Source organism: Saccopteryx bilineata, chromosome 3 (assembly GCF_036850765.1).
Source record: "Saccopteryx bilineata isolate mSacBil1 chromosome 3, mSacBil1_pri_phased_curated, whole genome shotgun sequence".
NCBI classification, from domain to species: domain Eukaryota; kingdom Metazoa; phylum Chordata; class Mammalia; order Chiroptera; family Emballonuridae; genus Saccopteryx; species Saccopteryx bilineata.
Window position 1 is genome coordinate 316,941,604 of NC_089492.1, and position 27,078 is coordinate 316,968,681.

The 27,078-nt window shown below is 57.7% G+C and overlaps 1 protein-coding gene across 5 annotated transcripts; it reads left to right on the plus strand.

Annotated features, from left to right (window-relative positions):
* CIC (capicua transcriptional repressor) lies at window positions 1-26,886 on the plus strand. Of its 5 annotated transcripts, none has more exons than XM_066271956.1 (21): window positions 1-123; window positions 2,498-5,299; window positions 17,225-17,374; window positions 17,455-17,689; window positions 17,769-17,898; window positions 17,994-18,176; window positions 18,253-18,418; window positions 19,887-20,086; window positions 20,182-20,407; window positions 20,829-20,932; window positions 21,160-22,384; window positions 22,467-22,654; window positions 23,158-23,279; window positions 23,395-23,561; window positions 23,663-23,965; window positions 24,061-24,386; window positions 24,639-24,904; window positions 25,004-25,158; window positions 25,234-25,365; window positions 25,663-25,794; window positions 25,897-26,886. In XM_066271956.1, exons 2-21 carry the CDS (start codon window positions 2,509-2,511, stop codon window positions 26,262-26,264), a joined length of 7,569 nt encoding a protein of 2,522 aa, XP_066128053.1. In that variant the 5' UTR covers window positions 1-123; window positions 2,498-2,508; the 3' UTR covers window positions 26,265-26,886. The 5 variants fall into 5 exon arrangements, with proteins under 5 accessions (XP_066128053.1, XP_066128056.1, XP_066128054.1 ...); XM_066271959.1 differs by having other exon boundaries at window positions 25,007-25,158; XM_066271957.1 differs by having other exon boundaries at window positions 24,064-24,386.
* The last annotated feature ends 192 nt before the right edge of the window (window positions 26,887-27,078 follow it).

The following is a 27,078-nucleotide window of genomic DNA, read 5'->3' on the forward strand; positions in this document are numbered from 1 at the left end:
TGTGTGTTGGAGTAAAAAAAAAAGGGAGAATCGAGAGGGAGAGCCGAAGGGGGGGCGGGGAGGGACCGGACCGGACAGAACTGGGGCCACGGCCCCCCGCCCCGAAACCCCGCTGAGCCCGAGGTGAGGGGCGGGGCCAGGGCTGACACGGACAGGGTGATTTGGGGTGCTGGGGGCCGAGAGGGGACAGGTGGCAGGGACGGGGAAGGGGTACAGGGGAAAAAGGGTGGGTGGGGTGTGGGAAGGTGGGACAGAGTGGAGAAAGTGGTGGGTAGGAGGCGGGACCAAAAAGGGGTGACGGGGAGAGGGTGGTGGGCAGAGAATGGGTAACAGGAACGGAGGGGTGACAGGACTAGATCAGGGTGACAGAGAGAGGGAGGGAACGGAGTTGGAGGGGTTACAAGGAAAGGTGATGGGAAGAGAAGGTGGCAGGTCCGGAGATGGCTGACAGAGTAACTGGGAGGAAGAGATGCTAGAGATAGAAGAGGATGGCAAGGGGGGGTGACTAAGAAGGGAGCCTAGGGACTTTGAGGGGAGAGGTAGAGATAGAGGTAGTGACAGGATGGTAGGGAGAGTGGCAGAGAAGCTGCTGCCAGAAGGGCTGATGGGAACAGAGGGCATGAGACTCTGAAGAGCCAAGGCCTGGGCTGGCCTGGGCTTCAGGAGTTACTGTTTACATTCTGAGGGGGGTGAGGGGCCACAGTGCCTTGGGTGGGAGTTATCCAGAAAGGGGTGGACAGGAAGAGAGTAGGCCCCAGGGAAAAGAAAGAGGCTTGGCTTCTGGGGCGGAGAGACTGGGCCAGGCTGTAGGGTCCAGGGGTGCCAGGCAACGCCTTAGTAGGGTATCACAGAGGTTTGTGTTTGGGCAGGACTGGGGCTGGATTTCAGTCCCCAGGTTGGTGGCCTAGCGGGGGGGGGGGGTGCCCAGCTCTTGGTCACTTTGGTGCCTTTCTCAGTATGAGGAATCCTGGCCAGCCTCTGAGGACTGCAGGATTGGCCCAAGGATAGGCAGCCTGGGACAACAGGGTCCACAGGAGCATCAGGCCTCAGGTAGGAGAGCGTGAAGTTAGGGGTCCCTGAAGACTTGAGTCAAACGTGCCTCTGATTATGTTTGGTTTATGGTCCTGGGCTCCTTCAAATCCCCCCCTCCTCCCCAGAGGCCCCCTTCAGGCTCTCAGGTTTTCTTAGTCACTTCAGAGCAAGTTTTTTCCCTTTTCTTTTCTCAGGGCAGCTTGAAAGGGGCGGGCAGTAATGACTGTTCAGGAAGTGGGTGAAATTGGCCTGCTGGGCTTGTCCTGCTTTCTTTGACCTTTTCCCACTTACCCCCACCTAGAGTCATGGGGCACATTTGGGGGCAACGGGGGCCCAGCTGGCTCAGCCACCTTGCCAGAGCTAGCCTAGCCAGCCCAGCCTGAGTGGGGATGCAGGCAGGCCAGAAGAGGAGGGCTGGCTTTGTGGGGATCACGCTGGGTGCTGTGGGGGGAGGGGCAGCTCACATCCAGTGGGACAGCAAAACCCTGGGGTGTAGCTCTGTGTCCCACTGTGATGACGTGAGTGCCTGTGTGTGTGTTTGTGCATGTGTGTGTGCTCATGAGCAGCCTGGTGGCAGTGCTGGGTATGAGCTCTTGCCCCAGATGTGCCCCTGCCTGCTCCCTGCCACGATCTGATCTGGGGAAATGGCTCTACTTGGCAGGTCTGGGGTGCCAAGCAGAGTGGGCAGCCATTCCTCAGGACTCTCAGCTGCCCACTCCTTCCCACAATGTCTGGCCATGCCAGACTGCTCAGAGAGTGGGGTAGGGGGAGGTGGAGAAAGGCTCACATCACAGCCCAGTCACCTCCCTTTCTGTGACTCTGCCTGTGAATGTGTGTGTGTCAGTGTGTATGCTCTCTGGATGGTGACAGTGCAAGGAAGTGTGCCTTCTGGATCATGTGACAGATGGCACACTGAGATGGTTAGCAGGACAGACTTTGGAGCCAGATTGCCTGGGTTCAGACCCTAGCTCCGTGTTTCATGGCTAGAGTTTGGACAAGGTGCTTGGTTTCTCTGTGCCTCAATTTCCTCAAGTGTGAAATAGGGCTGTTAAAAAAGCCTTTGCATCTGGGGACTGGTGTGAGAATGAAATAGGTTTTTAATAAAGGCAAGTTTAGCCAAGGCATGGCAGAAAGTAAGTGCTCCATAGGTGTGACTCATTACTGCCTCTTGGGTCCCCTTGGGGCAGAGTGTGTGCATGTACCTGCTTTGTCCTCTGCACCAAGGGAGTAGATGTATGTGAGTGTCCCTGAGGAGCCAGAGTGAATAGCTCAGGGAACAGGGGTGCAATTTTTGTCTGGGTGCTGGCCAGGGGCCCATTATGAGTTGGGGACAGCCAGGAAGGAGGCCTTGGGTATCATGTAATTGAGGTGCGGGCCTCAGCAAGTAGGAACTCTTGGGGGATGCCGGGTCTTAGGGATTCTTGAGTTGCTCCTAATGACCCCTTTCTGCCCCTCCACCCTGCAGGTGGACAAAAGATGAAGCCAATGAAGAAGGCATGCACTGGCCTCCCAGGTCCTGGCAGCGGAGGCAAGTCCCCACCAGCCACCAGGGCCAAGGCCCTAAGGCGGCGAGGGGCTGGGGAGGGTGACAAGCTAGAGGAAGAGGATGATGAGGTACAGCAGCAGCAGGGCCCAGAAGAGGCTGAGGAGGGTGAGGAAGAGGAGGAGGCCCTGCAGGCCTCAGGGACTGAAGGGCCCCCCCTGGAACTTCGCCCTGATGAATCAACCCCAGGCCCAGCTGAGGACCCCAAGGCAGAGGATGAGGCAGGCCGTTGGGAGCCCCCACTCAGCCGAAAAACAGCTACATTTAAGTCACGAGCACCCAAGAAGAAGTACGTGGAGGAGCACGGGGTTGGCAGTGGCTATGGCGGGGCATCTGGGGCCCCTGAAGAGCAGGCAGGGACCCCTGAGGAAGCCAGTGCCCCGGGTGTTCCTCCACGGCCACCCACCTCCGCCCGCTCCTCCTCCACCGACACAGCCAGTGAACATTCAGCTGACATGGAGGATGAGCCTGCCGAAGGTTGTGGGCCATGTCCCTGGCCCCCGGGTGGCACTAGTGGCAGCTATGACCTGCGGCAGCTACGGTCCCAGCGAGTACTTGCTCGGCGTGGAGATGGACTCTTCTTGCCAGCTGTGGTGCGCCAGGTGCGCCGAAGCCAGGACTTAGGTGTGCAGTTTCCTGGGGACCGGGCCCTGACTTTCTATGAGGGGGTACCCGGCGGCGGTGTGGATGTGGTTTTGGACGCCACGCCACCACCAGGTGCGCTGGTGGTGGGCACGGCTGTCTGTACCTGTGTGGAGCCTGGTGTGGCTATCTACCGTGAAGGCGTGGTGGTGGAGGTGGCTACCAAGCCAGCTGCCTACAAGGTCCGCCTCAGCCCTGGCCTTGGCTCCCAGCTGGGGCCAGCAGCTGCCCTCTCACAGTCACTGCAGCCTTCACATCGTGAGCCAGAGGAGGCTGTATGGGTGGCCCGCTCTAGCTTGCGCCTGCTTAGGCCCCCTTGGGAACCTGAGGCCCTGTCGAGGAAGCCCCCCACAGGCCCCGAGGAGGAGCAAGCCAAGCCAGGTGCCACCCTGCCACCCTGCCCTGCTTCCCTGGACCCCAAGCAGCCTGAGGATGCTGAGGTCTCCAAGATCAGCTTTGGTGGCAACCTGGGGGCTTGTGAGGAGGGCGAGGAGAAGCACCTGCCAGCCATGAGCACCCCCGCCCTGCTCCCACTGCCCCCACCCCAACTCTTGTCACCACCGCCCAAGTCCCCAGCTTTTGCAGGCCCAGGCCGCCCTGGTGAGCAGCCCTCACCCTGCCAGGAGGGAAGCCAGGGCGGCAGCCGCAGTAGCAGTGTGGCCTCTTTAGAGAAGGGGGCCACTCCAGCTGCCCGTGCCCGTACACCACTAACCGCCGCCCAGCAGAAGTACAAGAAGGGTGACGTGGTCTGCACGCCTAATGGAATCCGTAAAAAATTCAATGGCAAGCAATGGCGGCGGCTGTGCTCGCGAGACGGCTGCATGAAGGAGTCTCAGCGGCGGGGCTACTGTTCCCGCCACTTGTCTATGCGAACCAAGGAGATGGAAGGACTGGCTGACAGTGGCCCAGGTGGGGCTGGGCGGCCTGCCGGTGTGGCAGCTCGTGAGGGCAGTACCGAGTTTGACTGGGGTGATGAGACCTCGAGGGACAGTGAGGCCAGCAGTGTGGCTGCCCGTGGAGACTCTCGCCCACGCCTGGTAGCCCCTGCTGACTTGTCACGCTTTGAGTTTGATGAGTGTGAGGCGGCAGTGATGCTGGTTTCCTTGGGCAGCTCCCGCTCTGGCACACCCTCCTTCTCCCCAGTCTCTACACAGTCGCCCTTCTCGCCAGCACCCTCGCCCTCACCCTCACCCCTCTTTGGCTTCCGTCCCGCAAACTTCAGCCCCATCAATGCGTCACCGGTCATCCAACGCTCTGCTGTTCGCAGTCGCCACTTGAGTGCCAGCACCCCTAAGGCAGGTGTGCTGACACCACCAGAACTGGGCCCCCACCCACCACCGCCTGCCCCCCGAGAGCGCCATTCTTCGGGCATCCTACCCACCTTCCAGACCAACCTGACCTTCACCGTGCCCATCAGCCCTGGGCGGCGGAAGGCAGAGCTGCTGTCCCACTCAGGGGCATTGGGAGCCCCTGGTGCAGGGGGTGGAGGAGCTGCTCCAGACTTTCCTAAGAGTGACAGCCTGGACTCTAGTGTGGACTCAGTGTCTCACACACCTACATCATCCACATCAGCAGGCTTCCGGGCGGTGTCACCTGCTGTGCCCTTTTCCCGCTCCCGCCAGCCCTCACCATTGCTGCTATTGCCCCCGCCTGCTGGCCTGACCTCAGATCCTGGACCCTCTGTGCGCAGGGTACCTGCTGTGCAGCGGGACTCACCTGTTATCGTCCGCAATCCTGATGTGCCACTACCTTCTAAATTCCCTGGGGAGGTGGGCACTGTTGGGGAGGCTCGGGCTGCAGGACCTGGGCGAGGCTGCCGAGAAACCCCAGTGCCCCCCGGAGTGGCCAGTGGGAAGCCTGGCCTGCCCCCACCTCTGCCAGCCCCTGTACCCATAACTGTGCCTCCAGCTGCGCCAACTGCTGTGGCCCAGCCGATGCCCACCTTTGGGCTGGCTTCCTCGCCCTTCCAGCCGGTGGCCTTCCATCCCTCACCCGCTGCCCTGTTGCCCGTCCTGGTGCCCAGCAGCTACACCAGTCATCCTGCCCCCAAGAAGGAAGTCATCATGGGCCGGCCTGGGACAGGTAAGAGGTACAGTGGATGGGTTGGGTAAGGGCTTGTTTTGAACTGGGCCACTTTTAAACTCCCGTCTTTGATTCAGGGGGAGGCTGGCCTCTCTGCACAGATGTTCCAGTGGGAATTCACTTGTCAGGGAAAGTACTAGACCTGGGAAGCTCAATGCAGTGTTTCCAGAGGCCTTGTATTATGAATGTACTCTTGAGGGAACCATCAGTCATGGAACCACTCCTGAATGGAGCTGTTTAGGTAACAGATAATCATGATAACAGCTCCCATGTCTGGAGAGCTGACAGGGGTGTCACCATGATAAGCACTGTGCATAGGTTATCACACCAAACCCTCACACCCACCCCGTGATGTAGCACTCAACAACATATGGGCCCTGCTCTAAGTCCTTCTGAAATATTAGCTCCTTTAGTCTTCACAACCACCCTAACAGGTGGGTGCTATGATTATGCTCCTGTAGAGGAAACTAAGGTCAGGTTAGTAACTTGTCTAGGGTCACGTGGCTAGTAAATCCTGGAGCCAGCCTTCAAATCCAGGTAGCTGGCTCATGATCATTGGGCCTCAGTGCTGGTTACAGATGGGAAGACTGAGGCTCCAGTAGGTCCTTCTGCTGGGAGTTAGCAAGATCAAGACTGGAGCCCTCATCTTCACCATGGTGCTCAGTAAACATCACTGGTGCTGTCAGTGCCCGGAGGGGAGCTGGTGGTGTGCTGGGCATTGTGCCCTGGTTTGAATCCAGGTGTGAAGCTAGTTTGGCTGCCCTCGGGACAGGGTGTGTATGCCAAGAGCTGAGGGATGAGTTGGAACCAGTAACCATTCTTTAGAAGAGCTTCCTAGGAGGCCATTGGGAAGGCAGGCTCTGAGGCCAGAAGGAACACAGCTGAGGAAAGCCAGTGTGGCTGGAAGGCTAAGGCCAGGGGTGGGGAGAGGAGCGTTTCTGAGATGGTGCTGAAGAGACAAGGGCCAAGGCCAAGTTGAGGCTTGTCAGAGCAACACCAACTCTTGGGGAGGGGACAGACCCATCACTAGCTTCTTCCATAGCATCTTTTTCTTATTTACTTATGAATCTTCTGTTGATTGAGGACCCCCTTTGTGCCTGGCTCTGTGCTGGCTGGTGCTGAGGATACAGTCCTGCCCTCAGAGAGCTCACTATCCCTGGTGTAGACAGACTGTGCCCAGACAGTGACTGTCCAGAGTGGTCAGGGCAGGGATGGGGGAAACCCAGGATATGGTGAGAAGTCAAGGAGGACTTCTTGGAGAAGGGGCAAAGGGCTTCTAAAGTGAGATCTGAAGGGTCTGGAGAAGTGAGCCTGCCAAGGCCAGCAGGAGAACCTACTGGAAGAGGCAAAGGGAAGAGTTTCTGCAAAGGCCTTGTAGTAGAAGCAAGTATTTGAAGGAAGTTGAATCTGCAGAGACTCCATGTACATGGTGAGTGAGTGTTCAGATGTGTGACAGTATTGGTGAGCAAGGGTTAGATAATAAAGGGTCCTTTTGAGACTTGTGAAATTGATTTGGAGGGCACTAGAGGGCCATGAAAGGTTTTGAGCTGATCTGACCATGAGGCCGGGAGACAGAGGAAGGAGCTCAGGTTCTGCCCTCATCGAGCTCCAGCCCAGAGCCAGGCAGAGGGGCAGCGGCTCTGCTTACCCCCCATGCCCGTATACTGAGGTTGTGAGCTGTGTTCTTTGCCCCACTTCCAACAGTTTTTACATTTGTTATTGTAGTTGATATGAGCAAAATTCCACAGAAGTGGGCATAGCAGGGATTTCTGTCCGGGCAGATGAAGAAACTGAAGCAGGACTGTAAACCCCCTGACCTCCCACATGCTTACAGCCCAGACATTACCCTTATAGCATCATCTCACATAGCTCTCACTGCTACCTTGTGAGAAGGGATGGCACTAATGTAGGTGACCCGAGGCCTAGCAGGTCAGGCCCAGCAGGGGTTCCTGCCACCATTTTCCATATGAGGAAAACTAAAGCCCTGACAGAACAAAAGTCCTGACTGAGTTCACCCTGCTAGGGAGGAGCATGTCTGGGCCTTGAACCAAGTTTCCTGATCTCCAGATCACAGGACTCTTATTACCAGAAGTTTCAGTAATAATAACTTATTGAGCACTAGTATTCACGCATATGCCTGGCTCACAGCTTGGTAAGTGCTGACTATTTACTCACTGAATCCTCATAACCTTCCAGGAGGTCAGGATGCTTATTATTTTCGTTAGACAGAAGGAAACTGCAGCCCAAAACTTGCCCAAAGTCACCCACCCATGATAAGAGGCAGGATTTAAACCCTGGTTGTCTGTCTCTACAACCCAGGCTCTTAAGTGCTCTCAGTAATAATGATGAAAAAATAATCAAGTCTACGGCCATACCACCCTGAATGCACTTGATCTTATCTCATAAGCTAAGCATGGTTGGGCCTGGTTAGTACTTTGATGGGAGAAGTAATCAGTGAACAACTAAAATGCCACAACTACAAGTTAATACTTCTCATCTCTCTCCCTTCCTGTCTGTCTTTCGCTAAAAAAAAGAAAAAAATCATAAAACTAAAAAAAATTGATTATCTAGATTCTAGAGAGAGGAACATCAACTTGTGGCCCTACTCATCCATCCATTCATTGCTCGACTCCTGCACATGCCCTGATTGGGAATTGAACCTGCATCCGAGGTGTGTGGGGATTGATGCTCCAACCAATGGAGCTACCCAGGCAAAGCTATCATAACTACTCTATTGAGCATTTACCATGTGACCAGCCTCAGGTGTGGAGCCATCTCATCAAATTCACCCAATCCTGTGAAGTACGAATTAACCAGCCCCATTGTTGGGAAAATCTGAGGTTCAGGGTTCAGTGAAGGGAAAGGCCCCTTGCTGGAGGCCATCTGGTCGTCAGAACTTGTCCAGTGCTTGTCCTGGCGGTTCTGAGCCACACCTCTCTGACAACACCCATGCTGAGATATCCAGGTTGCCCTCACATTCCCAGCCAGTAGGCTCTTGTTTGTTTGGTTTTTTTCAGGGACAGAGAGAGAGTCAGAGAGAGGGATAGACAGGGACAGACAGACAGGAACGGAGAGAGATGAGAAGCATCAATCGGTTTTTCATTGCGAGACCTTAGTTGTTCACTGATTGCTTTCTCATATGTGCCTTGACCATGGGCCTTCAGCAGACCGAGTAACCCCTTGCTCGAGCCAGCGAGCTTGGGTCTAAGCTGGTGAGCTTTTGCTCAAACCAGATGAACTTGCGCTCAATCTGGCGACCTTGGGGTCTTGAACTTGGGTCCTCTGCATCCCAGTCTGACACTATCCACTGTGCCACCACCTGGTCAGGCCAGCAGGCTCTTGTTTTACCAGAGGCCTCTCTACACCCTTGAGAGGTGGTACCTTGAGGCCTTCTCTGTTGGAGGCCCAGATAGGGCAGACGATACCCGGTGGCATAGTGAAGGCATAGCCCTGGCCCTTTCTGCCTGCCCATGCCAGAACCTGACCCTCACTCCGTGCAGCAGGTGTGAGGGGGTGGCCTGGCCAGCCTGCCTGCTCCTGCCCCTTGCCAGGCATTTGCTTCCGCTGGGGGACATGCCGGGACAGGCGGGAGGCATTCTCCACATTCTGTGCCTAGCCAGGACTTCCAGCTGCCATTGCCACCTCCCTGTGACTTTTCCTTCCTGCTCCCCAGGAGAGGAAGCGACCCCAGGGCCTACAGCCTTGGCCCAGGAGGCCAGATGTCTCAGCCTAGTTATTGGCACAGCCTCCCAGCTCCCAGGTTCAGCCTGGCTTCCCTATATTGGTAGGCAGTACCCCTTCTGGGCCTGTCTGCCTGTCTCTCCCTTGAATTCCTATGTTTGTCTCTACTAGGTTTCCATTTCTGGGTCTGTGTGAGTCTCTCTCTGGACTTTTCTCTCTGTATGTGTCTAAGTCTGGCTTTCTGTACCTTTCTTGGTTTGTTTCTCTGTAGATATCAGTTCTTGTCCAAACTTTCATGCCACCCTTTATGATTTGGCCCCGTCTTGGGATCCTGTGTCTCTGCAGTAGCCTTAGCCTTTCCCCTGGCCCCTCTCCTCCCATTTTAGACAGATTTTCTGCCTCCGTTCTAGCCCCCCACCTCTCCCCAGTACACATCAGGTGCTTTGTTCCTTGAAGTCAGTGGACAGTTGCTAAGCACCAGATCCCCAACTTTCTTCTTGGGGCGGGGGGTGTTGGGAGGTTACCCAGGCCTGGGACAAATTAATTGCTTACAACTGCCCCTGATCCCTGCTGAGAGGTGTCAAGAGCCATCTGCAGACCTATCTACATCCAAGCACCTGTTCCCAAGACAGGAAGGTGGGGGTTGTGCAGGCCAAGTTAGGAAATCCGGCTGTGGGAGAGCAGTAGGAAAGCAACTCCTGTGCCCACCCACCTGCTAGAGGACATGATCCAGATCACCCTATATGCCCTCTCCACCACCACCTTTTGGTAGACACATTTGGTGCCAGCTCCATTTAACTGAGCCCCACATATAGTCCACCCCAACAGGTAGGATCTCAGAGACCAAGCTGTGCCCACAAACTATGCTTAGGCAGGTGGGGGAAATGCCCAAAGAGAAGCTGAGGGTCTCCTGACTCCCCAAATCCAGATCTAGATTCAGCGCAACAGAATTTTTATTTTGTCTCAAATAGTAAACCCCTTCTCGACCACCAGAAGTTCCTCATCCTTCCACCAGGTTCAGGCTGAGCAGTCCTTGGGGTAAGCGGGTGGAGGAGGTAGATGTGGCTGTAAGTACAGGCAAGGATGACAGAGGGAGGTGGAGTCAGGGGGAAGTCAGAGGATAGACAACCCTGGCGCAATGCGAGATGATTGATGAAGGAGATTCAGGAAGACTTCTCACTGGAGGGGACATTTGAGCTGAAGTGGGAGGAAATGAGTGGATTTCAGAGTAGTGAAAGGGAAGGGCCATTCAAGCCCAGGCGGCCATGGGAGCAAAGGCCAGGAGGGTTAAAGTGCATGAACCCTGAGTGACTAGTTGAGGCTGAAGTTGACTTTAGAGCCTAGGGTTAGCGGAAGGGTGCCACGGAGGGCAGGTCTAGCCAGGCCAGGGTGAATGGCAGCCCCTGAAGAGCCAAGAAAGAGTTCAGAGCAGCGGAGGGAAAAGATTGCACTTAGATGTCAAAGATCGCGGGAGACTGCTTTGGAGAGGAAGGAGGCGTAGGCAGGGAAGAAGAGAATGACTGATAGGGAGAGGCGTTTGTGAGGTAGCAGTAATGATTCTTGGCGATTTGGTGTACCTCGGGACCCTGAGCTGTGAGGGGTCTGACTGCCTCCTGGCGGTGGCGGGCGGCGGTACCGTGCGTGGGGCGGTCAGCGCGCGCATGCGCAGCGGAGGGCGGAGACGGCCCGGAGTCCTCGGCGCCCGAGCATTAATGGCTCCATTAGTGGCCGGGAGGGAGGTGCATTAGCGGCGGCGACAGTGTCTGGCTCCCATTACCACCGGCGGCAGCGACTGCACCGCAGGAGGCTGGACACTAGCCCGTCGCCCGCACCGGGTCCCCGATTCCCGCTCCCCACGGGAGCTTGGGCCAGCGAACCCCCGTCTCCCTATTTCGGCGGAAAAGCAGATTATGAAGCCAGGCAGATCTGGGTTCAAATTCCAAGTGTGCCACCTTCTGACTGCAAGGTCCTACCCCCCTCTGGGCCTGTTTCTTGCGAAGCTGCCGGGAAATGTTGCACCCGGTGCCCTGTAAATCCAGATGTGCACCCCTTAAGGCCCGCGTTGAGCCCCCGCCGATTCCAAGGGGCACAGGTTCCCGCGCCCCAGTGGGAAGGCTCCTGTAGGGCTTTCGTCCTTTCTATTGGCCGCCTTCGCGCCTGCCGACACCGATTGGCGGAGACCGGTTCTCCCTTAACCCCTGAGGGGCCGCGCCCCTGGACTGTTGTGGGTGCCCCCCCCCAGACAGCTCGGGTGCCAGCTGGCCCGTACCTCGCCGCGGCCCGCGTGGGTGTTAGGCCGGCTGGGCGCCCGCCCGCCCTCCCAGCACAAAGCAGCTTTGTGGGGCCCGCCGGGGGCTGGCTCAGGGCCAGGCGGCGAGTGGAAAATCTCGTGAGCGCGGGGAGGGGAGGAGAACGCAGGGCGTCGCCCCCTCCACCGCGGGGCGGTGGTGCCTCCCTCATCCCGCGCCAATCGGCCCTCCCAGTCCCGGCGCCTGCATACTACCCCCGTCCCCCCCCCCCCACCCCCGTCCCTTCCCACCCCCAAACCCACATTCAGCCCTCAGTTATCCCGCCCATCTTCCAATCCTTGGAGACCCTCCCCCACACCTCTCTCCTGCCTCTCTTTCCCTCTTGGTCCCCCTGCCTAACCCAGCCCCACTCACACTGACTCACCCCAACGCTATTTTTAGGACCCCATCCCTCCTGAGCTTGGCCAGCCCAATCCTGGGCTCGTTCCCCAGGCAACCCTGGCGGTCCGATGCCTCCCAGAGTGGGTGGGTGGGTCGGTGGGTGTGTATGTATGTGGGGAGCGAGTGAGGGGATCTAGGGACACCGGGTTGGTGAGCCGAGGCGGGGACCCGCGTAGGATGAGGAGCCGCGGGCAGCCGGGCGGGGTGCCTCTCAGGCTCAATAAATAGGGCCCGTGAGTTCAGAGCATGTCTTCTGTCCTTCAGTCTGTCAGCATCCCTGGCTTTATGCCCCAGGCATCTAGGCAGGCCTCAGCCTGTGTCGCCATGGGTGGCAATTGGTATCTTTCTTTCCTCTTTCTGTCCCCAGGCTGGGGTGGGGTGGGGTGGTGCTTTGGGGCTGTTGAGGGCCAAACCTTTTGTGGAGTTGGTTACAGGGTGGTAAAGGAGGTGGCTGCACCATAGTTCTGCCCTAATACCTCCCTTAAGTGAAGGATGGCATTCCACTCCCTCTCAGATGGGGCTGGGGCCCTGGTTTGGGGAACTTCCTCAGCGTTTTCCAACTAGGGAGGCCCCAGTTAGGGTTGAGGATGGCTGGAGAGATGGAGCTGTGCGGGTATAGAACCTGCTCCCTCTTCTCCACTCCTAATCACCCCCACCCAGGGTTCTTCCACTCTGAACAATGGAAGCTAAGTATAGGGCTGGCCCAGTGCCCAGGACAGGGGGGCCCTTCCTGCCTGAATTCCGGCCCCTCCCTTGCCAAGCTGGTCCTCCACTTGGCTGTACCATATATCCTGTAAGGGGCCTCTTCCCATCCCTCCTATGTGGGCACTGTCTTCTACCAGATGTGCAGCTCTTCCAGATGTGTGGGGCCTGCTTTCCCTGCTGTGCCAGGCCTAGCCCTTTTTCTCACCCAACAAAAAGTAGGGGAGCTGGGGGCAAGGTTCCTTTGAGCTCTGTCCCTGGGCTCCACTGCTGTGGGGAAGGGGTTAACTTGCCAATAGGTGACTCACCGGTAGGGAGAGGAGGGGGCAGTGGTGGGGAGATAGTGGCCACATTGATTTCAGCCTTGGTTTCTGCCTCACATTGCAGTCCCTGGGGCAGTGAGGTAATGGAGGGTCTGAGTCTGGGGCTGCATACAAAGGAGGGGGCAGTCACTTAATAGTCCCTCTGGTGGCCCCTCCAGGATTACAGCCAAGTGTCTGGCCCTGCAGTCTCTGGAGGTCAGAGGGCTATAGACATTCCCTTTCCCTCTGGGCTCTGATTACCTGGTTTTTGCCCCCTCTCCATGCCTTCAGCTCTGTCAGTGGATGGGGCAGGCTGAGTAACGGGTTTGTCTGCTGTCTCTCATCTTACCTGTGAAGAAGCCTAGTCTTGGTGGATCTGAGCCTGTGCAACTTTTACCAGCTCAGGTGTGACCCCAGGCCTCTACATATACTGGGTGTGGCCCCAGTATCCCCTTTCGGTGATCCAAGGCCCCAGACTCTTGCCTGTGTCTCTGTGTGTAGCCTCTGACCTTTCTATAGTTAATCAGTCTCTTTGTATCATAGTCTAACCATATTCCTGAACCTCTGTTTGGGAGTCTGTGCTTGTGTCCACCCTAAGGTTAAATTTTCAGTAGTGAGAAGAGCACTTGAGTTGGTGCACTGGGCTGTTAAGTTTGGCTGCATGATCTGGCACAACTCATTCAATTTCTGAGCCTAATTTACTCATTTGAACAATGGGCATAATAAAGTGTACCTCTCTAGTGGATATGAGGATTCACTGAGCAAGATAATACATATAAGCTCCCAGCACATAGCAGCCTCAGTGTTAGTTTCCTTTCTTCCTCCTGGTCCTTTTCTTGGAAGGGTTGGCTGCCAGCCTGGAGTGGTCTGGCCAGCACACAGTGGTGTTCTGTGAAGTAGAGGGTCCCTGGTGGCTGCTGTCAGGCAGGGTAGCTGAATGTCTGTGAATGGCCATAGGGCAAGGTACTGAGTGCTCAACAAAGTAAGTTTATATATTATGTGGGGTCACTGTGATGGTGTCTGCGAGAGTTAGCCTGTGTTAGAGATGAGAGCACCTCAAAGGCCATGTGAGTGTGTGAAGATAGAACAGCATGTGTGGTTGTGTGGGAAGGATGTGGGGTATGTGTGATGGACAAGCAGTGGTTGTGATGAGGCATGCAAGATCATTCTGCCTATTTGTTGTGTGTTTGTATGATGATTCATAGTGACTGTGTGATGCTCATATGCATTGGTGAAACATGTATGACAAAACGTATGAAATTGGTCATGTGAAGATGGGTGAGGATTAGTGTCTGTGATGATGGGTGAGGACTGATGGACTGCGGTGAAGTAGTGCATATATGTGAGCAGGTATTCGAGATTTGTGACTTCGTGTGACAGTGAGTCTAAGGCCGAGATTACCATGTGACCGTGGAGTGTGTAAGAAATAATGGGTGTGGCAGGAAAGTCTGTCTATGAGGGGTGTGTGTGTGTGTATGTGTGTGCTGGTGTGAGAGTCGATTATGGCTCTGGGTGGTTCCCCCAACCCTACGCGCAGTTCGTCTGACCTGCTGAGCCACGCGCGCGAAGGTGGGCCGAGCGCGCGTAAGCGTGTTCCGAGCGCGGACTGGACATACACACACTACCACACACAATCCCGGGGCCTCCGCAGCGCGACGCCCAGAACCGCCCCCCTGGCTCGGTGCCTTTACTGCAGTGCGCTCGTCTTGCCTCCCTCGGTTCCGCCCCCGGGTTGCTTGGGGCCAACCGGGGCCCGCCCCGCCCTCACCTAATTTGCATATGACTGACGTTCCCCCAGGGCGGCCAATGGGGGCGGGCGCGGCGGGGCCTGACCCGCGCGCGGCGGCGGCAGCCAATGGGCTCACGCACGGGGGGCCGGGCTTGCGCGGAAGGCCGCGGGGGAAGCGGGGAAAGGGCGGGGGGAGGCACGGCGGGGGAGGGGATCGCGTAGTAGTGGCGGGGTAGGGAGGTGGTGGTGGTTCGGCGCGGGGCTCGCTGCGAGCGCACGGGCGCACGCACGCTGGTCCGTTTGTCCGCTCGAGGCCGGAGGTCGAGCCAGTGCTGAGCCGTGGGCCGGGGCTCCAGAAAGGCGGGGCGGCGGCGCCGGCAACTGGGGCGCGCGGGGCCAGAGCCGTTACCCGCCAGGGCTGCGAAGGAGGGAGGGAGGGAGCGAGCGAGGCAGGGAGCAGGGAAGGGAGGGGGCCGCGCACGCGCACCCGCGCCCCGCCCGCCGGGTTCGGTGCGGGAGGAGGGAGGGGGCGGTGCCGATGGCCCCCGAGCCGCGCGGCCCGTGACGGCCCCCGCGCGCGCCGGGGGGCGGGGCGGGGTCGGAGCGTTCTGACCTCCCTCGCCCCCCGGGCGGCGGGAGGCAGGCGGCGTTCTGCACAGGCGCGCCCGGCATAGACCCCCGCGTGGGGCGGCCGGAGGGGGTCGGCCGGCCGTGGGGGGGGGCATGCGGCGGCGGCCTTCCTCTGCCCCCGGGCCCGAGCGGCGGCGGCGGCCGAGGAGGCGGCGGGCGGAGCGGCGGCGGCCGCTGTGGAGGCGCGAGCCCCGGCTGGGCCCCCCCCTCGCCGGACCATGTACTCAGCCCACAGGCCACTGGTGCCCGCGTCCGGCGCGGCCTCTCGTGGCCTCGGAATGTTTGGTCAGTAGTGCTGGGCCCTGGGATTGTAGGGGTCAGGGTGTCGGGGTGTAAGTGCGGAGCAGCGATGATGGGGATATAGCAGGAGAGTGGTGGAGGCAAGACTACAGGAGTGACGGGAAAGTTACAGACCTTGGTTGTAGTGCTTAAGCAGGTCAAGAGGTAATGACTGCAGGTGGGACTGTAGCCGAGTTATGGAAGTGGGGAGTCGCTGGGCAACCGTGATGGTTTAGGATAGGTGATGGGGTAAGACAGGTTCGTGAGGGGTGCAGAGTAACTAACTGGTTTGGGAGCATGGATGGATTAGAATCGGAGCAACCTGAGACCTGGCCCTAGGTGTGGACTAGACAGAGGCAAGGGGTTGTGATTGAGTCGTGTAGGACGGGTTTTGGGAATTGTGTGAGGCACTGTTTATTCAAAACAGTTCAGGGTGGAAGTGTTTATGGTGAGCTTTGTGGAGAGGGAGAGACCCAAAGACCCTGGAGAGTAGTGCACTTGGGAGGAGTTCAGGAGAGGCAGGACCAAAGGACTGTTCCCCTATTGTCTGCTGGGCCCCTTCTTCTCCACCCAGCAGATGCAGAGGCCCTGGTGAGAAAGATCTTTGTGAAGAGAGAAATGGTTCAGGTCCCTTGGGCTGTTATGGGACTGGAGGGCCAAGAAGGTTTTTGTGTCCTTAGGGTTAGGGGATAGGGTCCTCATAGTGTCTTGAGTTGTTTCCAGTGCTGGCTTCCTTGTTTTTCTCTGGTTTCCTTGATGTCTATTTTTTCTTTTGTCAGCCCTTCATAGAGACAGGTGTCGAGGCAGGGGCTTCCTTGGACCAGGTTTCTGATGTCATGGGGGTCAGAGTGGTCTGGGTCTGGAGGAAACCTGGAATGATGGAGACCAGGGTTAGGGCGTTCCCCTCCTTTCTACATCGTCTTCCCCTAGTAGGGGCCTCCGCTGCTGGTTCCACTTCCCCCAGAGAGCCGACAGGGAGAGGGAAACCCACTCCTAGTCTCCGCCTGCCCCAGGAGTCTGGCCAGTCACCCAGCTCCTGGGGCTGACGGTGGTACCTCTGGGACCAGCCGCTGGTAAGGGAAGTGTCTTCCTGTGTATATCCTCAAGGAAACACCTGGCACTCCTGCCTTCCTTGAGTAGAGACTTGTAACAGTTTTCTCATCTGCTCTATTGTCTGTGCCTTTTCTTCCGTGGAGTTTACCACACCCTCCTCTCTTTCTGGGCTTGGGGGCTGGGCCATGCCCTAAAAATGAGCTTGGGGTTTTAGAGGGAGGGAAGCTGGGAGGCCTATTTACAGGCAGTAGATTCTCTTTGGGTGTAAGGAGAGATGTAGCCACCTGTGCCCAGCCAAGGAAGGGCAGGTGTGGTTCTTTGGAGGCCTGTAGTAAGAAGAGGGAGGCAGAGAGACAGACTCAAGACCCCACACACCCTGTGGGTAATGGAGGAGGGGAGGGGAGACAGGGCCATCTGCTTCAGGAAAGAAAGGGAGTGTGAAGCTATGTCAGATGGTAAGAGGGGTGCTAGGGGAGGGTTTCCAGGCCTTCTGAGGCTTTGGGCCCTTGAGTGTAGGGTGGCAGGTGAACATGGCCTGGTTTGTGACAGGAGCCAGTCATTTCTCTGGCCTGGTCCCTGATGGCAGGGCTGGTATGCTGGTGTAGATTAGGGAGTGAGTGAGGCATAAGGACTCTTTCTCTTCCCTGCTTTTGTATTCGTTTTTATAAACCTAGAAACCTTTCAGGCAGGAGTGGTTTCTGGGTGATGTTGCATACATGATGTCAAGAGGTTCAGGGCCAGGAGAAGAGGATGTAAAGGAGAGGTGGAGCTACCTTGTTGTCCAGGGTGGGACAAGGCTTGGATTTAGGGTCAGGGCCAGGCTCTCCTGCTGCACAGCTCAGCTGGCTCCTTCCCACAGTGTGGACGAACGTGGAACCTCGCTCTGTTGCCGTGTTCCCCTGGCACTCCTTAGTCCCCTTCCTGGCCCCCAGCCAACCAGACCCCTCCGTGCAGCCAAGTGAGGCCCAGCAACCTGCCAGCCACCCAGTGGCCTCCAACCAGAGCAAAGGTGAGGGGTGGGGTGCTATGGGAAGGCATGGGGACAGTGAGGTGGCCCAAGAGCCCTCTGATCTGCCTCTCTGTCTCCAGAACCTGCTGAGTCGGCAGCTGTTGCCCATGAGCAGCCTCCAGGCGGGACAGGGAATGCTGATCCTGGGCGGCTCCCTGGAGCCACGTGCCCCGAGAGCCCAGTGCCTGGACCCCCTCATACTTTGGGGGTGGTAGAACCTGGAAAGGGTCCCCTTCCCACCACTGAGGAGGAGGCCCCTGGCCCTCCAGGAGAACCCCGGCTGGACAGCGAGACAGAGAGTGACCATGATGATGCGTGAGTGCCTTGAAGCTTGGGACTGGGACATGGGATGGCTAGGGATCTGCCCTCATTGTTCTTGCTGCTCCCACCACAGCTTCCTTTCCATCATGTCTCCTGAGATCCAGTTGCCTCTGCCACCTGGAAAACGCCGGACCCAATCCCTCAGTGCCCTCCCCAAGGAGCGAGACTCATCTTCGGAGAAGGATGGACGCAGCCCCAACAAGGTGCCCCATCCCCACCTGTCTTCACCTTATCCTGTGGCCGTCCAAGCCTGTCTCCTTTGTTCTAACTATTCCACTTGGGCTTGTGTCTGCTGCAGCGGGAGAAGGACCACATCCGGCGGCCTATGAATGCCTTCATGATCTTCAGCAAGCGGCACCGGGCCCTGGTCCATCAGCGTCACCCCAACCAGGACAACAGGACTGTCAGCAAGATCCTGGGCGAGTGGTGGTATGCCCTGGGGCCCAAGGAGAAGCAGAAGTACCATGACCTGGCCTTCCAGGTAATGCCTCCTCCTCTTGGCTTTTCCCTGGCTTCTTGTGGTTGGGTGAGTGAAGGGTCCTGACCTCTCCTGCCAGGTGAAAGAAGCCCACTTTAAGGCCCACCCAGACTGGAAGTGGTGCAACAAAGACCGGAAGAAGTCCAGTTCCGAGGCCAAGCCCACGAGCCTGGGGCTGGCAGGAGGGCACAAGGAGACACGGGAGCGGAGCATGTCAGAGACAGGCACTGCCGCTGCCCCTGGAGGTTAGTCAGCTCCTTGGCTGTCCTGCCTTGCTACTTCTCTTCCTGAGAACCTCTGGTACCCTTGCTTGCTCACTCCCTGCCCCAGAAACTCCTCTCTGTCTTCTCAGTTTTATTAGAGGACGTTTACCTACAGAGGAACTGGCACTTGTCTCATAAGAACAATCTAGGAAGGTCCAGAGAGATACAATTTACTCTGAGCATCTACTACATATTAGGCACCATAATCTCTAGGAGTCAAAATCACACCCCATTTGCCTGACCAGGTGGTGGCACAGTGGATAGAGCATTGGACTGGGATGCTGAGAACCCAGGTTCGAGACCCCGAGGTCGCCAGCTTGAGCACGGGCTCATCTGGTTTGAGCAAAAGCTCACCAGCTTGGACCCAAGGTCGCTGGCTCCAGCAAGGGGTCACTCGGTCTGTTGAAGGTCCGTGGTCAAGGCACATAAGAGAAAGCAATCAGTGAACAACTAAGGTGTCGCAATGTGCAACGAAAAACTAATGATTGATGCTTCTCATTTCTCCGTTCCTGTCTGTCTGTCCCTGTCTATCCCTCTCTCTGTTAAAAAAAAAAAAATCATACCCCATTTAAGAGATGAGTAAATTGAGGCTCAGAGAGGCAGCAACACTTGTTGAAGTCACAGAAAACAATAACTGGCAGAACCAGAAATTAAAGCCTAGCTTGGTTGGCTTCCAAGACCATGGTTGGATGCACCTTTTTTTTTTTTTTTTGTATTTTTCTGAAGCTGGAAACAGGGAGGCAGTCAGACGGACTCCCGCCCGATCGGGTTCCACCCGGCATGCCCACCAGGGGTGATGCTCTGTCGCAACCAGCGCCATTTTAGCACCTGACGCAGAGGCCATGGAGCCATCCTCAGCTCCCGGGCCAACTTTGCTCCAGTGGAGCCTTGGCTGCGGGAGGGGAAGAGAGAGACAGAGAGGAAAGAGAGGGGAGGGGTGAAGAAGCAGATGGGCGCTTCTCCTGTGTGCACTGGCCGGGAATCAAACCTGGGATTCCTGCACGCCAGGCCGACACTCTACCACTGAGCCAACCGGCCAGGGCGGTTGGACACACCTTATTGATGTTTCAACTCACAACAGGTGTCAGGTGTGCCTGGCCCTGTGCTGAAGTGCTTTTCTAGAGCAATCCTATGGGTCTGGGCCCACAACTCTGAGGGCAGGGATGCAGTGTGGGAATAGGCTAGCCAACGCCAGGAACCTGTCTCCAGGCTTCTTGCTCTCAGAAGGGCTGCCTCCTGGGGAACAATGGGCTGGCTCCTTGCAGCCCCAGAGGGCAGAAACCAATGGGAGGGAAATGCTGGGCTGGTGGGTGGCATCTCTTCTGCTCGGTAGCCCAGGAATTCTGGCCTTTTTTTCCCCTAATATCCAGAAATACTGTGGGTGGCTAGGCCAGTTCAGGTGTAAGAGGCCTCCTGATGCTGCAGCACTTCCTCCTCTTCCACTCTACAGTGTCCTCTGAGCTTCTGTCTGTCACAGCCCAGACACTCTTGAGCTCGGACTCCAAGGCTCCAGGGAGCAGCTCCTGTGGGGCAGAATGTTTGCACACAGTTGGGGGACCTGGTTCAGCCCGACCCCGAGCATTCTCCCACAGTGGGGTCCACAGCCTGGATGGTGAAGTAGACAGTCAGGCACTACAAGAACTGACTCAGGTCTGGGGTGCAGGCGATGGGAGTGGGGGAGATGGGCAGGGAGGGCCGTGCAAGGGGATAGACCTGGCTGAACTCTCCCTGCACCTGCACTGCAGATGGTGTCTGGCCCTGCGTCTTACTCTGGCCCAAAACCTTCCACACAATATGGGGCTCCAGGCCCCTTTGCAGCCCCCGGAGAGGGAGGTGCCCTCGCGGCCAGTGGGAGGCCTCCGCTGCTGCCTACCCGAGCCTCCCGTTCCCAGCGTGCGGCCAGTGAGGACATGACCAGTGATGAGGAACGCATGGTCATCTGTGAGGAAGAAGGGGATGATGATGTCATTGGTGAGCAGTTGCAGGGACCCAGAATCCTGTCCAGGGGTCAGCAGGCTCAAGTTTGGATGGTGGGCCAGAGATTGGATCCAGGTCCTCAGGCCCCCTTTTCCCTTTCTTTCCACATTTGTTTATGGTCACAGGCATGTTCAAATTCAGTTCAGGTCCCACTGAGCAAGCTCAGTCCTACCCTGGGAAACCCCTGGTAAGACAGGCAACCAGGAAGACCCAGGCATGACTAGGCCATTGGGCACAGTGTTAGGTGCTATTACCTGCATGCTTGGTAGGTGGGCACACTTCAGGCTGAGGAGTGGTCTTCTTGGACAGTACTCACTGCTGGCTTAGGCCACAGCTGGAGCCAGAGTCCAGGTTCCAGACTGTCTTTCTGGTCCTGTACTTGATCCTTTTGCCAACACTTCCCTCTGCTTCTCAGCTGACGATGGCTTCAGCACCACTGACATTGACCTCAAATGCAAGGAGCGGGTAACTGACAGCGAGAGTGGAGATAGCTCTGGGGAAGACCCAGAAAGCAGCAAGGTAAGGGCTTAGGACCCGGTGTTCCCTGGTCCCACTCCAGGAGTGGGGATATCTTCTGTATATGTTGACCCAGGGCCTGGAAAGGGAAGCTATTTGCCCCATAAGGAATTGTGTCACAGCCTGAATTAATTGAGGACTTCAGGTGGCCTGGCTGCCCAGCAGGACAGACGAACCAGAGTATGCGTATCCAGGCTCCTTGACACGGTTGTGTCTCTTTTTTCACCCAGAGCTATGGCCGGAAGGTGTTCTCGCCTGTGATCCGGTCCTCTTTTGCCCATTGCCGTCCGTCGCTGGACCCTGAGCCCCCAGGACCCCCAGATCCACCTGCAGCCTTCAGCAAAGGCTACGGGCCCACTCCATCCTCCTCCTCGCCTGCATTCTCCTCAGCCTCAGCAGTCACCTCTTCTTTGGGCTCAGGGACCTTCAAGGCCCAGGAGTCAGGTCAGGGCAGCACAGCAGGCCCACTGCGGCCCCCACCCCCTGGGACTGGGGGTCCAGCGACACCTACCAAGGCCACCCGCTTCCTCCCAACGGATCCTACCACCTTCCGGCGCAAGAGGCCTGAAAGTGTGGGGGGCTTGGAGCCACCTGGCCCCTCAGTTATTGCAGCACCTCCTGGAGGGGGAGGAAGTGTCCTGCAGGCACTGGTTTTGCCTCCAAACAAGGAGGAACGGGAGGGTAGTGGAGCCCGCATGCCCTCAGCGCCAGCCCCATCCCTGGCCTATGGGGCTCCAACAGCCCCCTTGTCCCGCCCAGCTGCCACCATGGTCACCAATGTGGTGCGGCCTGTCAGCAGCACTCCTGTGCCCATCGCCTCCAAGCCCTTCCCCACCTCCAGCCGGGTGGAAGCATCTCCAAATGACACAGCAGGTGCCAGAACTGAAATGGTCACTGGGTCCCGGGCACCTGGGGGTTCTCAGTTGGGTGTCAGTTTAGTGTATTCAGACAAGAAGTCAGCAGCAGCCACCTCACCAGCCCCACATCTGGTGGCTGGGCCCCTACTGGGTGCTGTGGGGAAGGCACCTGCCACTGTCACCAACCTCCTGGTAGGTACCCCAGGCTATGGGGCCCCTGCGCCCCCTGCTGTCCAGTTTATTGCCCAGGGGGCCCCTGGCAGTGGGGCCACCACAGGTTCAGGAGCAGGTGCTGGGAATGGCCCCAATGGGCCAGTGCCCCTGGGTATTCTGCAGCCAGGTGCCCTGAGCAAGGCTGGGGGCATCACCCAGGTGCAGTATATCCTGCCCACGCTGCCCCAGCAGCTTCAGGTGGCGCACGCCCCAGCACCAACCCCTGGGACCAAGGCAGCGGCTCCCAGCGGCCCTGCACCCACCACCAGCATCCGTTTCACCCTTCCGCCGGGCACCTCCACCAACGGCAAAGTCCTGGCTGCCACTGCACCCACTCCTGGCATCCCCATCCTGCAGTCTGTACCCTCTGCCCCACCCCCCAAAGGTGAGGCCCGGGCTAGACAACACAAGTAGAGGGGCCACAGGCCTGTTCAACTCCTTTTAATCTCTTCTCTTGCCTCTTGCAGCCCAGTCAGTTTCTCCTGTGCAGACCCCTTCCCCGGGTGGTTCAGCCCAGTTGTTACCTGGGAAAGTTCTAGTGCCCTTGGCCAACCCTAGCATGTCAGTGCGGGGTGGAGGGGCTGGCCAGCCACTGCCTCTGGTGAGCCCACCCTTCTCAGTACCTGTGCAGAATGGTGCCCAGCCACCCAGCAAGGTAAGGACATCCTAGCTGCGGCCCTGCATGTCCTTCATTTCTCTCCTGCTGGGTGTTGGTCTCCATGTCCTGGGTTTTTTGTCTGCTTTTCTTTGGGTCTTTCTTTTCCAACTCCGCTCTCTCTGGGACTGTTGTGCCATCTCAATATCTCTGTGGCTTCAGTGTCTGCAACTTGGTCCTTTTTGTGTGTCCTATTTTTTTCTTTCCCTTTGGAATATATGTCTTTTGATTTAGAAACTAAATTTAATGGGATATTGATAAATATTTTTTAAAATTTGTTACTTTTAAAATTTTTTATTGGTTTTTACCTTTTTCATTTATTATTTTAACCCCCCCCCCCCCACACACACACACACACCTTTCACTGTCTTTTTTTCCTTTGTTCCAATTCCAAGTTTTGTGTTCTCTGTCTTGGCTGAGACCCACCCTCCTAGGTCTTGGTTCTCTCCTGCTCCACTCTGGGTCCTCCGCTCACTGCAGCCTGTGGGTGCTCTTGCCCACAGATCATCCAGCTGACTCCGGTGCCTGTGAGCACACCCAGCGGCCTGGTGCCGCCCCTCAGCCCAGTCACGATCCCTGGTCCCACGTCACAGCCTCAGAAGGTCCTGCTGCCCTCCTCCACCAGGTAATGGCAGTTGAGTTCTCGCCTGGAGCCCAGCTCAGGGGAGGGGCTGGATGGGACCAGTTCGCTTTACTCTTTTCCCTTTTTCACTTACTTCCCCTTTCCTCTCCCATGGCAGAATCACCTATGTGCAGTCAGCGGGAGGGCACGCACTGCCTCTGGGCACCAGTTCGGCATCCAGCCAGGCTGGAACAGTCACCTCGTATGGGCCCACGAGTTCAGTAGCCCTAGGCTTCACCTCACTTGGGCCCAGTGGTCCTGCCTTTGTGCAACCCCTGCTTTCAGGTGAGGAGCCACCTGACTAATGCGGGGAATCCAGGGTGGAGCTGAGGCCGTCCAGGCCCTAACTCAGGCCCCTGCCTCTCCTTTTCTGTTTTCCTTTATAGGCCAGGCCCCACTGCTGGCTCCTGGCCAGGTGGGTGTGTCACCAGTGCCCAGCCCCCAGCTGCCTCCCACTTGTGCAGCTCCCGGTGCTCCTGTCATCACAGCATTTTACCCTGGCAGCCCTGTACCCACGTCGTCAGCACCACTGGCTCAGCCATCCCAGGCCCCCGCAGGCCTAGTCTACACTGTGGCCACCAGCACCACACCCCCTACTGCTACGATCCTGCCCAAGGGCCCAACAGCCCCTCCCACCCCCACTGCCACCACCACCCCAGCCCCTACCAGCCCTTTCCCTAGTGCCACAGGTGGGTATTGGGCCAACCTAGGGTTGGGTGGGTTGGGGGACCCAGGGAAGGGCTCCATTCAGGCCCAGCTCAGCTTACGCTCTTCTCCCCACCAGCAGGCTCCTTGACATATAGCTTAGTGGCCCCCAAAGTCCAGAGGCCCACCCCGAAGACTCCCCAGAAAGTGAAAGCAGCCATTGCCAGCATTCCTGTGGGCTCCTTTGAGGCAGGTGTCCCTGGACGGCCTGGTCCTTCACCCCGTCAGCCCTTGGAGCCTGGCTCAGCTCGTGAGCCTGCTGCCCCTGAGTCCGAGCTTGAGGGGCAGCCCACAACACCAGCCCCTCCACCTTCCTCAGAGACCTGGGCTCCAACTGCCCGGAGTAGCCCTCCACCACCCCCACCTGCTGAGGAGCGGACCAGCACCAAGGTCCCTGAGACTGTGGTGAGTGCCCAGCAGACCTGGGGGTTCCTGTTGCTACTGTACTCTGTCCCATGGCCCATTGTCTGCCTTCTTGTCGTGCTCCTCTTCCCTAGCTGTGTGTCTGAGCCATGCCTTTGTTCCTCCTGCTTAACTGTATGATAGCCTTCTCCAAGACTCTGTCTTGGGTAATCAGCATGTTTCTTTGTTTTTCTGGGTTTTGCCCCAGCAAGTCTGAACCCACTGTCCTTCATCTCCCTGCCATCCCCACCCCAGGCCAACAAATTCCCCAGCTCATCTTCGGACTGGCGTGTTCCTGGGCTGGGCCTGGAAAGTCGTGGGGAAGCTCCTACCCCTCCCAGCCCGGCCCCAGCCCCAGCCCCAGCCCCAGCTCCGGCCCCTGGTAGCAGCAGTGGCAGCAGCGAAGGCAGTAGTAGCAGGGCAGCTGGGGACACGCCTGAGCGCAAGGAGACGGCTGGTTCTGGCAAGAAGGTGAAAGTGCGGCCCCCGCCCCTGAAGAAGACCTTTGATTCTGTGGACAAGTGAGCATGGGCTGGGGTGCTGTGGTGGAGCCGGTGGGGTTGGTGGGAGAGTGGGTGGCTGCAGGTGGGACAGGGAAGGTGACCCTGCCTGCTCTCCAGCAGGGTCCTTTCAGAGGTAGACTTCGAAGAACGCTTTGCTGAGCTGCCAGAGTTTCGGCCTGAGGAGGTACTGCCTTCTCCCACCTTGCAGTCTCTGGCCACCTCGCCCCGGGCCATCCTGGGCTCCTACCGCAAGAAAAGGAAGAACTCCACTGGTAGGCAAGGGAGACCCCTGAGGTAGGTGGGAGACAGACTGGGGTGCCTCCCCTGAGCTTGCTCCTTTTGACCAGACCTGGACTCGGCCCCTGAGGACCCCACCTCGCCCAAGCGCAAGATGAGGAGACGCTCCAGTTGTAGCTCAGAGCCCAATACCCCGAAGAGTGCCAAGTGCGAGGGGGACATCTTCACCTTTGACCGCACAGGTGCTGGCGCCTTGGCGGGTGGAGCTGTAGGGGACCCAGGGCCTGCAAGAGGGGTGAGTGGGGTCTCAGGAACAGTTAGAGATGGGAGAGGTGGGGTGGGTGTCATAGAAAGGACAGAAGGTCAAGGGTGGGTTCTAGGCCCCTAAACTGTCATGTGACCTTGGGCAGATTCTTTCTATGAATGCTGTGTGAAGTAGAATTCAGTGAGGGCTGGGTGGACACTCAGGAGAGTGGTGTGGGGGTAAGGTGGCCAGATTTCTGTAGCAGCCTTGGTCACGCTCCCTGCCTTGCTCCCAGGTACAGAAGCCGAGGATGTGCTCGGGGAGCTGGAATATGAGAAAGTGCCATATTCGTCACTGCGGCGCACCCTGGACCAGCGCCGGGCCCTGGTCATGCAGCTTTTCCAGGATCATGGCTTCTTCCCATCAGGTGAGCATGTCTTGGGAGTCTTTGGGGGCACTTGGAGGAAACCTACCTGCTTGTCTCATCCTTCCCTCCTTCCCTCCGCACCCACCATCCTTCTGTCCCCAGCCCAGGCTACTGCAGCCTTCCAGGCCCGCTACGCAGACATCTTCCCCTCCAAGGTCTGTCTGCAGTTGAAAATCCGTGAGGTGCGCCAGAAGATCATGCAGGCAGCCACTCCCACGGAGCAGCCCCCTGGCACCGAGGCCCCCCTCCCCGGACCACACCCCACTGGCACCACTGCTGCATCTGTTCCCACTCCCAGCCCTGCTGGGGGCCCTGACCCCACCTCACCTGGCTCGGACTCGGGTATGGCCCAGGCTGCCCCACCACTGCCTCCACCCCCAGAGCCGGGGCCTGGACAACCTGCCTGGGATGGCCCCCCCCAGCCTTCCTCCCCACCCCCTGGTTCCTCCACAGCTGCCACAGGCAGGTGAGGGGCCCCTGGAAGACCTTAGGGATACACCGTATCCCCCTCAGGACATGGACAATATGTAGGTGGCAGGAATGAGGGGGAAGAATGGTTACCTCCTCCCCAATACACCCATTTTGTCCTTTCCAGTTTGGGGCGGAATGAGACCTGCTCCTCTGTGTATCCCTGGCCCCCCAGCTTCCTCCCGATGATTGTGGCGGGTGGCTGAGGGGAAGCAGGGATCTCCCTCCACTGAGCCCTGTACATCATAACCTGGAGTGTGTTACCTTCAGATCTTTTCACTTGTACTTTATGCAAAATGGCTCATGTGAGGGCTGCAAACAGAGGAGTGAGGGCTTTGGGCCACAGGGAGGTGCCTGTGGAGTAGGGGGAGTTCATGTACCCCTTTTTTCCCCAGAGGGGCTGGACTCAGGTTAGTTTGGGGATGGGGACTCCTGCACTTTGCCACAGGCATGGGGATGGTTCTCTCCCCACCCCCCTGCCCTCCCAACTTGGGTTGTACTTTCTAAGAAGGTGATTTCCCCTTACCCTTGTCCCCATCCCCAGAACAAAACATGTTGATCATGTGCAATATTTCTTACTGTGCTGAGAAGCCACAATGACCGCGATTAAAGCTGTTTAACACACCTGTGTAGCTGCGCACTTGAAAGGGAGAAGGGGTGTTGGTTTACCAGTCATGTCCCCATATGGCCATGGAGCTATATACTTTTTCACTAGGTAAGGTGAGCTAGGACCACCTCCCAGCGTTCGATTCGAGGGGACCCCATGACCCTGATCCATTGTGATTATCTCTAGGTCTGGTGCTTAGGGAGTTGTGA

Bases quoted from the DNA above. Each gene is read 5' to 3' on its own strand.
- CIC (XM_066271956.1), top strand. From the start codon at position 2,509: ATGAAGCCAATGAAGAAGGCATGCACTGGCCTCCCAGGTCCTGGCAGC. The intron at 17,690-17,768 runs GTGAGTGCCTTG...CTCCCACCACAG, and splicing joins GAGAGTGACCATGATGATGC to CTTCCTTTCCATCATGTCTC. The intron at 25,795-25,896 runs GTGAGCATGTCT...TTCTGTCCCCAG, and splicing joins TCATGGCTTCTTCCCATCAG to CCCAGGCTACTGCAGCCTTC.